The sequence below is a fragment of the Bubalus kerabau genome, chromosome 15 (assembly GCF_029407905.1).
Source record: "Bubalus kerabau isolate K-KA32 ecotype Philippines breed swamp buffalo chromosome 15, PCC_UOA_SB_1v2, whole genome shotgun sequence".
Lineage (NCBI taxonomy): Eukaryota > Metazoa > Chordata > Mammalia > Artiodactyla > Bovidae > Bubalus > Bubalus kerabau.
In genome coordinates, this window is record NC_073638.1 from 38,230,433 (window position 1) to 38,243,060 (window position 12,628).

The following is a 12,628-nucleotide window of genomic DNA, read 5'->3' on the forward strand; positions in this document are numbered from 1 at the left end:
TTCCAAGGAGCAAGCATCTTTTAGTTTCATGGCTGCAGTCACCATCTGCAGGGATTTTGGAGCCCAAAAAAACTGAAGTCTCTTACTGTTTCCCATCTACTTTCCATGAAGCAATGGGACTGGATGCCATGATCTTAGTTTTCTGAATATTGAGTTTTAAGCCAACTTTTTCACTCTCCTCTTTCACTTTCATCAAGAGACTCTTTAGTTCTTCTTCGCTTTCTGCCATAAGGGTGGTGTCATCTGCATATCTGAGGTTATTGATATTTCTCCCGGCAATCTTGATTCCAGATTGTGCTTCATCCAGCCTGGTATTTCGCATGATGTACTTTACATATAAGTTGAATAAGCAGGGTGATGATATACAGCCTTGACGTACTCCTTTCCTGATTTGGAAACAGTTTGTTGTTCGATGACTAGTTCTAACTGTTGCTTCTTGACTTGCATACAGATTTCTCAGGAGGCAGGTCAGGTGGTCTAATATTCCCATCTCTAAGAATTTTCCACTGTTTGTTGTGATCCACACAGTCAAAGGCTTTCGTGTGGTCAATAAAAATAGAAAAAGGGAAATTTTAATCTCAAACCATCATTTCCTCATATCCTGCCCAGCCCTACTTTAGCATAATTTTTAGCCTGCCTTCCATTATGCCTATGAACTGTGTATGTAAATACTGCAATACAATTTTTATCTTAGATCATACAAAATGAAATTAGAGGAAATCTGTTTTAAAAAAACAAAGCCAGGGACTTCCCTGGAGGTCCTCTGGTTAGGCCTCCACACTTCCCCTGTAGGGGAGGCAGGTTCAATCTCTGGTCAGGGAACTAACATCCCACAAACCCTGTGGCATAGCCAAAAAATAAAAGACAGCCTGTAATCCAGAATTTTACTGCTCAGAAGCCCAAAGGAGTTACTTTCTGAGATTCATATCTTTCTAGAGAGGAACAGTTCATTCATAGATACGCAACTTGGATTTTAGACTTAATTCTACTAATTAGCTGCTTTTGACTGAGCAGTTGACTTAACCCTGCTTTAGGGAAATCCTTTGGAGAATTATTGCAAAGGTTAAGTGGGAAAATTTATGTGACTCTTAATAGGTTTAACTCTCTTGTGACTTCTTGAAGGGAGAGTGGTAAGAGAAACTCTGGCATCCTTGTTGAAGAAATGAAAAGTGAAAATGTTAATTGCTCAGTCATGTTTGACTCTTTTCGACTCCATGGACTGTAGTTCGCCAGGCTCCTCTGTCCATGGAATTCTCCAGGCAAGAATACCAGAGTAGGGAGCCATTCCCTTTTCCAGGGAAACTGCCTGACCCAGGGATCAAACCCAGGTCTCCTACATTGCAGACGCCACCAGGGAAGTCCACCTATAACTAAATACAGGAATGTGGAGATGTTGGTCTCCACTCTGGAATCAGCTTCAAGAGCCTGCCATTTGAGCTTGCAATGAGCCCACCAGTGCCATCTGACCTACAGTGAAGTTGTGTCAAGCTCATGAAACACAAACACAAAACAGAAAGGGAGTCATTCCACCTGTCTCCAGACTTAGTGGGTGTACTCATCTGTATTGTACTTTGGGAGAAATTTTAGTAATTTTTTTCAGTATGTAATTTTAGTCTGGCACACTGACTTCAGAACTTAAAATCCTCCCCACCCCAATAAGATTCAATTCTATTTGTACAGAGTTCACTTTGATGCCTTTTCATGTTTTATCCAGTGTGTTATACTCAGTCATTCCATTTAGTCTGTTAAATAATAAAATTCTTAATAATATCTTCATAAAACCTATCACTTTGATATAAAGATAATATTTAATTCACTTTGAATTTATTCAGTTCAGTTCAGTCGCTCAGTCGTGTCCGACTCCTTCGCAACCACGTGAATTGCAGCACTCCAGGCCTCCCTGTCCATCACCAACTCCCAGAGTTCACCCAAACTCATGTGCATAGAGTCGGTGATGCCATCCAGCCATCTCATCCTCTGTCGTCCCCTTCTCCTCCTGCCCCCCAATCCCTCCCAGCATCAGGGTCTTTTCCAATGAGTCAACTCTTTGCATGAGGTGGCTAAAGTATTGGAGTTTCAGCCTCAGCATCAGTCCTTCCAATAAACACCCAGGACTGGTCTCCTTTAGGATGGACTGCATATGTGCATCTTTGAAGAACTGGTATAGTTAAAAATAAGATGCAGTAAAGTAGGTAACAGGATTCATCCCAGTTTTTTCAGTGTTGAACCATTTTGTGATTTGGGGGACAAGTCCCTTTTCTCTAGGCCTTGATTTTCTAGACGTCTAAATTTTTCAATTCTTATATGACAGGTTCTTGCTCTCAATTTATAATTTAAAAAGCATTCAAAATGATATATGCTAGATAAAAAGAAGTCCCCAAACAAGTGCATGTTATAACAAGTGAGGAAGAATTAGGCTCTATAAGATCCTGATACCTGTTAATAAACTCTGTATTTAATACACAATGGACTATTACTCAGCTATTAAAAAGAAGGCATTTGAATCAGTTCTAGTGAGGTGGATGAAACTGGAGCCTATTATACAGAGTTAAGTAAGTCAGAAAGAAAAACACCAATACAGTATAATAATGCATATATGTGGAATTTAGAAAGATGGTAACGGTGACCCTATATGCGAGACAGCAAAAGTAACACAGATGTAAAGAACAGACTTTCGGACTCTGTGGAAGGTGAGGTTGGGATGATTTGAGAGAATAGCATTGAAACATGTATATTACCATATGTGAAACAGATCACCAGTCCAGGTTGAATGCATGAGACAGGGCACTCAGGGCTGGTGCACTGGGATGACCCTGAGGGATGGGATGGGGAGGGAGGTGGGAGGGGGGTTCAGGATGGGGAACACATGTGCACTGATGGCTGATGCCTGTCAATGTATGGCAAAAACCACTACAATATTATAAAGTAATTAGCCTCCAATTTAAATGTTAATTTAAAAAATATATACAATAATGTATATACACTGGCAATGACAATTTTCAGTGCAGACTCAAACTGCTGAGCTTTTGTTACTGCTAATTTAGTTTTTAATGCCTTATGGGTCATTTCATGCTGATAGATTGCCACTTCTTGAGAAGTGGACTTGGAAACCAGATAACTGCATTTGTGAAAATTCCATATTAAAAATAAACACAGAAATGGAATAACTTGTTGCACACATAGCTTAGGTTGATCTCAATGGAATTAACCTTAAGTGAAAAACAAAGCCAAACTAAAAGGTTACATTGTGAAATGACAAAATTACATACATAGGGACCAGGTTAGTAGTATCCAGGGGTTAAGGAGGGAAGGGACAGTGACAAAAAGATGGTAGGAGGGAGCTTTGTAATGGAATTATTAGTGGTGATCATATGAATCTTAGCATGATATAATTGCCCAGAACTAAATACAGAATGAGTACATGTAAAACTGGTAAAATATGAATGAGGACTGAATTGTATCAGTGTCAGTTTCCTGGATTAGATATTGTACTATAGCTATACAAGATTTTTTTTTTTTTACAACTGAAAGAATCTAGGTGAAGAATATATGGGATCTCAAGAAAAATAGTTTTAATAAAATGAATGATGGGTTTGAGGAGCACATGGCTTTTGTGATATATTTTGGGTTCTCAAAGAATTTACTTTTTGTCTGATGGTTCTAGAAAGAACAAACCTCAAAATATCTGGATTATGGATCAGATCAGATCAGTCGCTCAGTCGTATCCGACTCTTTGCGACCCCATGAATCGCAGCACGCCAGGCCTCCCTGTCCATCACCAACTCCCGGAGTTCACTGAGACTCATGTCCATCGAGTCAGTGATGCCATCCAGCCATCTCATCCTCTGTCGTCCCCTTCTCTTGCCTCCAATCCCTCCCAGCATCAGAGTCTTTTCCAATGAGTCAACTCTTTGCATGAGGTGGCCAAAGTACTGGAGTTTCAACTTTAGCATCATTCCTTCCAAAGAAATCCCAGGGCTGATCTCCTTCAGAATGGACTGGTTGGATCTCCTTGCAGTCCAAGGGACTCTCAAGAGTCTTCAACACCACAGTTCAAAAGCATCAATTCTTCGGCACTCAGCCTTCTTCACAGTCCAACTCTCACATCCATACATGACCACAGGAAAAACCATAGCCTTGACTAGACGAATCTTTGTTGGCAAAGTAATGTCTCTGCTTTTGAATATGCTATCTAGGTTGGTCATAACTTTCCTTCCAAGGAGTAAGTGTCTTTTAATTTCATGGCTGCAGTCACCATCTGCAGTGATTTTGGAGCCCAGAAAAATAAAGTCCGACACTGTTTCCACTGTTTCCCCATCTATTTCCCATGAAGTGGTGGGACCAGATGCCATGATCTTCATTTTCTGAATGTTGAGCTTTAAGCCAACTTTTTCACTCTCCACTTTCACTTTCATCAAGAGGCTTTTGAGTTCCTCTTCACTTTCTGCCATAAGGGTGGTGTCATCTGCATATCTGAGGTTATTGATATTTCTCCCGGCAATCTTGATTCCAGCTTGCGTTTCTTCCAGTCCATAGAGAGGCACTATTTGTGTTCTATCTCCCGGAGGTGAGCCTGTTTATGTCAGGTTCTGTCAGGTCTCTTTGTATTCACAATATTTTGCGTAAGGCCTCAAAGAAGTTTTTATTATTAATGATTGGTCAGAAAATCCTCTTTGGGGGGTGGGGGGAGGTGGGAAGGGTGAGGATGTGGAACCTTAAATGTGCAAAATCGGAGGTACTATGGCTGATTGTAGCTGTAACAATTAGGTCTTTGGAAACAGGTAAAATCCTTTAAAACAGTGACTGTCAATCTCCCTTTATGCATAAAAAATTTCATCTAGATTCTTCTAAAGGATCATGAAAAGGACCTTTATTAAACAAAGACCAGAAATCATAACCAGTTCGACTTTGATGTTCAAGGAACTCCAGCCTAACTGCAGAGGCAGAGGCGTTAAGAACTGAAACGGATCTTCATACAATCTAGTGTCTCTTGGAAGAACTTAAGTTACTTCCTCAAATTGTATTTAGTTACTTTCCCAGTTTATTCGTGGGTGAGCTAGAAAGGGGATTCCAGCTCCCAGGATAGCATTCTTTCCCAGTAGGCCATCAGTCCTATAAAATGTTCTTGAGTCCAAGCACTCCCTCTCCTCCTCTGGCTGCTGTGGAGTTTCTGGCAGAAAATACAATTTCTATGTAGTGTTTAAATGACCTCAACGCCTAGTTCAGGCTTGCAGGGAAAACTTAGCTTGTGTTTCCAGTCTCCTCTTCCGCCTAAAGCAGCCGACGCTAAGAAAACAGGAAGAGACTTTTAAAGTTCCTTCGGAACTAGAAATGCTTGCGACGCACTCGGAGCGCGCAGGCGCAGGACGGAGAGGGCTTGTCCTCTCTGAGTTGCCGTAGGGGCTAGGTGGCTGCGGCCTGGGTCGGCTCCCCACCCCCTTCCACGTCAGCGGAGGACTCTGCGGATCCGCCGCGGCTGCTGCGGGTTGGAGCCGGAGTCTACGGTTCCGCTGTTGCCCCAGCTGCTGCCCCTCGGAGTCAGGTAACGGCCTACAAGCCCCCTCATTTTGGAGGCGCTCCCTGGGCTGGGCAGAGTTGGAGCAACTGGACTCTAGCGGGGAGATTCGGAAGGGGAGCGACTAGGCCGCTAGCGTCCGGGCCTGGCGAAGTGGAGTGCAGGGCTGGGAAGCTCGGAGCGGGCCGCCCCATCCTGGCCTGCCTACTGGTCGGGGGTCTTCTCCCTCCCAGGCCCCCGGGGCTCGCCATTCCCGGCCGGGGCTTCCTTTGCAGGAGGGAAGGAAGGGGAAGGGCTTGGGGGTGCAGAGCACCATTTGAGGGACTCCTGGTCCACAGAGTCGGGTCGCATGGGTGAACGTATTAAAGCGCTGTAAGGGTTTTAAGCAGAGTAGTTTTGTCCGGGCTCTTTTTAACTTCAGAAGTTCAGATTGTGTATTATGTTTAAAAATCACTTTTATATCGTGATGGGGTGGGGCTGGGGGACTTGTCACTGTATTGTGGGCTTTAATTCTGCAGTACAGCTTTCTAGACTCTGGGCGGGGTTGTGGGGTGGGAGATAATGTAACTTAGGCCAAGGCTGACAAGTGTGTGTTTTAATACATCAGGATTTATTTCTATGCAAAGTAATATAGATTGACCCTCCCCGTCTAATGCTGTAAAATTCATAAGCCAAGCTGAATGAACTTTAGACAGAAAAGATCACGATAGTTACTGGTTTTGTTTTTATTTGGTTTTATCGGTTGTAATATATTTATATTTCTTTTTCTAGGTTTTTTTTTGGCATCTGTTATCTTTAAATCTTGTATCGAGAGTAGGCTGTAACCGGGAACCATGACGGCTGCCGAGAACGTCTGCTATACGTTAATTAACGTGCCAATGGATTCAGAACCACCGTCTGAAATTAGCTTAAAAAATGATCTAGGTAATTGTTGGTAATATTTTGAAAATGAAAGTAAAAAGTTCACTTGCACTTCAAGTTCCTTTATAATTAGAAATACTTTTTTTTTTTTTTAAAGATCTCTTCAATAAAACTTTCTCTTGCTAAAAATGAAAATTTGTTACTTTAGGGGTGCAGTATTGGTTTTTGGAAATAAAAGAACATCTCAGCTTAGCTTATATCATGGTGCTGATACTGCTGCTGCTAAGCTGCTTCAGTTGGTTGTGTCCGATTCTGTGCGACCCCATAGACGGCAGCCTACCAGGCTCCCCTGTCCCTGGGATTCTCCAGGCAAGAACACTGGAGTGGGTGCCATTGCCTTCTCCGTATATCATGGTGGGGTATTATCAGCTAAATACATGAAGTGGTTTAGTTTTTAGCTATTCCTTAAGATAACGTAGTGGCTTGTTTAAATGTAGCTGACAGTTCTCTCTAGATAACAGATTGAGAGTGTGTATTAGAATGTTTTAATTTCCTTGTGCACTTAGCTTCATATCACGTGGCTTGTTCTTTTAGTTTTACTGCCTGTTGAACAAATGAAGTCAACACTGGAACATATATATGTTTTCTCAGAAACACTTAAGCTTTTGATTTTTAAAGCATTTATGCAAAGAAGAAAACAAAAACGTTATTTCTGAATGTTAAAAGTGTGTACTGTATCTCCTTTTTGTGAGTGATTCTGTCAAAAATTTTTTAAAGTAATGTACATTCCAAGATAATAATTCTTGCTTAATTGAACTAATAAAAATAAGTTTTACTTAAACTGATAACTACCGTTTAAAACAGACTAGAGGGAAATTATGCTTCAAATCTTGATAGTGTCTTTTAGAAGATAATTTACAGTTTGAAAGGAGATGATATTTTAGTTGCATGTTCCTGCTCTTAATCAGCAGTAATGGAATACCTTGTGATTTTAGGTTACATAATATTCGGTTTCTATTGAGGCCTATTTCTAGAGAAGGAAAAATAAATATTTTTTTATGGCATTTAAGCTGATCTTCGTTTACAAAAGCCACACATACTGTATTTCCTTTTTTCCCCTGTGTTCATGTAAGAGAGTAGAATGGAATAAAAATTGAATAAACTTTCATTACTTTTTTTTTTCTAATTTCAAAATCTTCAAATTTTCATAATTTAAAGATTTTTCACTTTTATACCCCCCAAATACTTAAGTTTATTGGTGGGTGATAAGGTAAAGGACAAACTTGTCCTTAACTGTAAAAATACTCTTTTCTTAACTATACTTCACCTACCAAGTAAATCAATAAGTAGTGTTGAATTTTATGTTTATTTTTTACTGTATTTCAATAGAGTTGAGATGAAAAGATTTAGAAATAGTTTTCAATTTGAATAACAAATAGTTTTGTTTGGTGAAACACTGATATGCTTTAATTTCATTTTACCTTTGATCACTGGATATGAGCCCTGATGACTATACATTTCCTGGAGTATATTTTGGTGAATTAAATTGATATTTAAAACTCTGTTTTTCATAAAAGAGAAGAAGCTTTGAAAATTTTGAGGATATGAAAAGAAGCATTCTTCACCTCAATTTGAATTGTTATAATAAATGGAAATAAGGATTGGGGAACTTGAAATAAATGGTGTTGATTTTTTACAAGTTTACTAATAAACTTACTTTTAAAACTTTTAAACCTTTAGTTACAAATGGATTTTTCAGGATTTTCCCTGGTAGTCCAGTGGCTAAGATTGCATGCTCACAATGCAGGGGGGGCTGCATTTGATCCCTGATCAGGGGACTAGATCCCATGCTGCAACTAAGAGTTCACATGCTGCAACTAAGACTCAGAGCAGCCAAATGAATAAATACATAGTAAAAAAAAAGAAAAAACTGAAGGTCTGCCCAGATTAATGCTTAACTTCATCCTTTTACATTTGTTCATTTCTTGATTTGATATGGCACACAGTTTTTTGGTTTTTTTTTTTCATGTGTAGCAGGAGATATAATACTGTGAAGCATGGAGAGATGCATAAGAAGTTAGTCTGTTTTAAACAAAAATATTGATACTTATAAGGCTTCCCTGGTGGCTCAGATGGTGAAGAATCTGCCTGCAATATGGGAAACCTGGCTTTTAATTCCTGGATCTGAAAGATCCCCTAGAAAAGGGAATGGCAACCCACACCAGTATTCTTGCCTGGAGAATTCTATGGACACAGGAGCCTGGCAAGCTGCCATCAATGGGGCTGCAAAGAGTTGGGCAGTCGGGCACAACTGAGCATAACACTTTTTCACTTCACATTGACACTTACGGTATAACTTTGGCAATAACCCTCACTGTGTTCGATTCTTTTAAAGACATTATTTATTTATTTATTTTTGGTTGCACTGGGCCTTCGCTGCTTAGGCTTTCTCTGGCTGTGGGGAGGTTGGGCTGGCGGCTGCTCTTGGTTGCTGTGCGCTGGCTTTTCCCTATGGTGGCTTCTCTTGACAAGCATGGACTCTAGCCACACTGGCTTCAGTAGTTGTGGCTCACAAGCCCTAGAACTTGGGCTCAGAAGTTGTGGCTCAGGCTTAGTTGCTCTGAGACTTGTGGAATCTTCCTGGACCAGGGTTCAAACCCGTGTCCCCTGCATTGGCAGGTGAATTCTTATCCATTATACCACCGGGAAGTCCTGTGTTGCATTTTTAATGCATACCTTAAATTCATCAGTATTCAGTATACTTGTCTCTTATGTTTCTGCCTTCAAATTTTGGATCCAGAAGATTTTAACCATAAATTCTTCAGTATGCAATAATGATGTGAAATTATAGATTGTTTTGCATAACATAGAGCACTTATTTTTAGGTTAAGTAACAGTCAACTAGCATCTTATCTTAAATGTGTCATCCTTAATAATAAATAATGGTTGCTGATCCAGTACATTTTAACTTTCCTCCAATTTTTTAGGTAATTTCTCAAAGATTCTGAAGTTTTATAATCTGTAGAAATATGGTGAGATTTTGGAATTAATCTAGTCTGTTAATTCCCAACTTTTCCGAGTTTGAGGTTCTTCCTAATGTTAAAAAAGGTCACTTATCCCCATCCCCACCCTTCATAATAGTGGCTGTAACTTTGGTTTAGAAAATATGTACTGACTAAAAGCTACTTTGAATTCCAAAGCACATAATGTATCTGTTTACATTTTGAAAAGTAGCTACAGGTGTGTTTGAGATACACATTTTTTGGTATACCTATAGATTCATGGCTTCCACATTAACTCCATTGGTTTGGGGTCAAAGATCTAATCCAGTGCTTTTCTATTATATGTAAAGAATCATGAGGTTCAGAGATAAATGACTATAAAATCATACAGCTTGTTTTTGGCAGAGCCAGGTGGAAAACCCTTGTCACTTGGGTTGGTACCTTTATTACTATTGCCGCTGATAAAGTGAGAACGTATTTTATTTTGTTAATTGCTTTTAAAATTATCTGAGGAATTTTCTTTTAAAATAATTGTGCTTTAAAAAAAAATGTTTGTTTTTTTTTTAATCAGAAAAAGGAGATGTGAAGTCAAAGACTGAAGCTTTAAAGAAAGTAATCATTATGATTCTGAATGGTGAAAAACTTCCTGGACTTCTGATGACCATCATTCGCTTTGTGCTGCCTCTTCAGGATCATACCATCAAAAAATTACTTCTGGTATTTTGGGAAATTGTTCCTAAAACAACTCCAGATGGGAGGCTTTTACATGAAATGATCCTTGTTTGTGATGCATATAGAAAGGTAAACCAAACCGTAATTATTTCCAAATATTGCTTTGATTTTTAAATAATTGTAAAGTTGGTGGTGTGGGCTCTGTTTTAATTTTTAAAATTAAATCTCAGAAATGTAAGTTTTAGATATTTGAAGCAGAAGTTGTAAAAAGTTATTGTGAAAATTTTTATTGTTGCTTTTTTCCAGTTACTTTCCATGCATTTTTATGTTATTAATAAAAAACAGTGACACATAGAATATAAGACATTGATGTGATAAGTAAAAATTGCTTTAATCTATAGGAATCTGATGGAAATTATATAATAATCTAGGTGTTTGTCCTGAAACCTACTTCCTAATTTTTTTTTTATTGAAAAATTTTGTATTTAAACATTGTGGTTTTTTGTAAAATACTGGGACTCAGCATTTCATATTTGATTTTTATATCAGGATCTTCAGCATCCTAATGAATTTATTCGAGGATCTACTCTTCGTTTTCTTTGCAAGTTGAAAGAGGCAGAATTACTGGAACCTTTAATGCCAGCTATCCGTGCTTGTTTGGAGCATCGACACAGCTATGTTAGAAGAAATGCTGTTTTGGCCATCTATACTATCTATAGGTAAATAAAGGTCCTCCTTTGGCTTACTTCTATATGGACTGTTTAGTCTTTCAGACCAGAAGAAGTTTCAGAGTGGTTCCTTACAGATTTTATGTACCTTGCAAATATGTTTTGATTAGCCTGAACATTTTTCCTTATTATCATTAAGTTGTTAACATTGAAAAGTCAAAAAGATCTGGCAACACCAGGTCCTGGTTTCTGCATGACAGTAATCTGCTGGAAGTGAATGGCAGGGGCCCCATTTAAACAGGTTGTATGCTGTCCAGTTTACGTCTCTACCTGTCTTTCTCAATTTTAGTACTCCAACCCAAGTTAATTAATTTATTGACTTGCTTAGCCCATAACTTTGAGGTTTTGACCTTATTTTAGAATTCTCTTTTTGTGGGTTGTGGGTCTTGTCTTTTTATACTTAGAGGCCTTAAGGAGGAAATTTTTTAATAGGAAGGGTTGCAGTTCTCAGCTGATTCCTGTTCTTAGAAAACTGAAAATTTTGGACTTTAAAAAGAAGTTCTAAAAAGGTAGTTTTAAAGTTTGAACTTTAAAAGAGTGAGTTAGTAGGCTGGAATGCTTGGTTTTTACAGTCACTGGTGTCAGTCTATTTAGAATTAGGATGTAATTTATATAAACATCTTTGTACTTTAATAGTCAATAATTTAGTAATTTCACAGTTCTTTCACTGTTATATTGGACTTTGCTATCTGTTCAGGAAGGTGGTAGTCTGGTTAATAATGTAGAGTTCTTTGAAAGTTATCATTACAGATTACACAGATTTCAGAATTTAAACTTATAGTACACACAAAAAAATTATGATGTTTATAGGACAACTGGAAGTTTGAACAGTCTATATGATGATAGTAAGAAATTATTAGTTTTTACTACATGATAATGTTAGTTTAAAAAGAAAGTTCTTAATTTTAGAGAAGCATACTGATACATTTACAGAAGAAATGTTAAGTGGTCTGGGATTTGTTTCAGAATAATATGGGAGGAGAGGAAGTGAGACATAGGTGAAACCAAAATGATTATGAATTAATTATTGTTAAAGTTAAGGGGGAAAAAAAAGCTAGGGGATGGTTTTTATTAAGCAGGTGTTCATTGTTCTGTATACTACAAACACTTGTAAGTTTTCAAAGTAAAAAGTAGATAAATACAGTGCATAAATAATAAAATTGAAGGGACTATTTCTTCTCCAATAATTCTTTTTTTTTTAATATTTTAAAAAATTTATATGGCTGCATGGGAGCTTAGCTGCAGCATGTGGAATCTTTAGTTGTAGCATGTGGGATCTAGCTCCCTGACCTGGGATTGAACACTGGCCCCCCCTCCATTGCAAGCACAGAGTCTTAGCCACTGGGCCACCAGGGAAGTCCTTCTAATAATCCTTAATGTAGGATCTTTCAGTACCTCAAGGTTGTCATTATGAGCATCAATATTATAGCCCTAAAGTATATGAAAGAGAATTATTCAAGCTGTCCAGTTGATAGATAGCATGTTGAATAAATCAGCTTTCTCTAATTTGAACTAAACAATTTGATAAATAGATGAAGATATAAATTTCTGATTCATACTCACAATTTTCTAATTGATTTAAAGTTTAAAAAAGCAAAACAATTAATAGTGGTATAAGGTTTGATAAAGGTTAATTTTGGTAGAGTCCAGAGAGTTACTAAATATGAATATTACCTGTTTTATTTGAAGAAACTTTGAACATCTTATACCAGATGCTCCTGAATTGATACATGATTTCCTGGTGAATGAGAAGGATGCAAGTTGCAAAAGAAATGCATTTATGATGCTAATTCATGCAGATCAGGTGAAGTACTTTTTAAAAAATACTTTTATGACTATTTAAATGAGAA

At 38.1% G+C, this 12,628-nt stretch overlaps 1 protein-coding gene across 1 annotated transcript in view; it reads left to right on the forward strand.

The window, feature by feature from the left end:
- Positions 1 to 5,369: 5,369 nt before the first annotated feature.
- COPB1 (COPI coat complex subunit beta 1) overlaps positions 5,370 to 12,628 on the forward strand; it is a 35,097-nt gene continuing 27,838 nt past the window's right edge. The window contains exons 1-5 of the mRNA XM_055548542.1: positions 5,370 to 5,542; positions 6,287 to 6,439; positions 9,950 to 10,179; positions 10,600 to 10,769; positions 12,468 to 12,582. Of these exons, the coding sequence (XP_055404517.1) occupies positions 6,349 to 6,439; positions 9,950 to 10,179; positions 10,600 to 10,769; positions 12,468 to 12,582 (606 nt within the window). The 5' untranslated portion in view covers positions 5,370 to 5,542; positions 6,287 to 6,348. The remainder of the gene's footprint in view (positions 5,543 to 6,286; positions 6,440 to 9,949; positions 10,180 to 10,599; positions 10,770 to 12,467; positions 12,583 to 12,628) is intronic.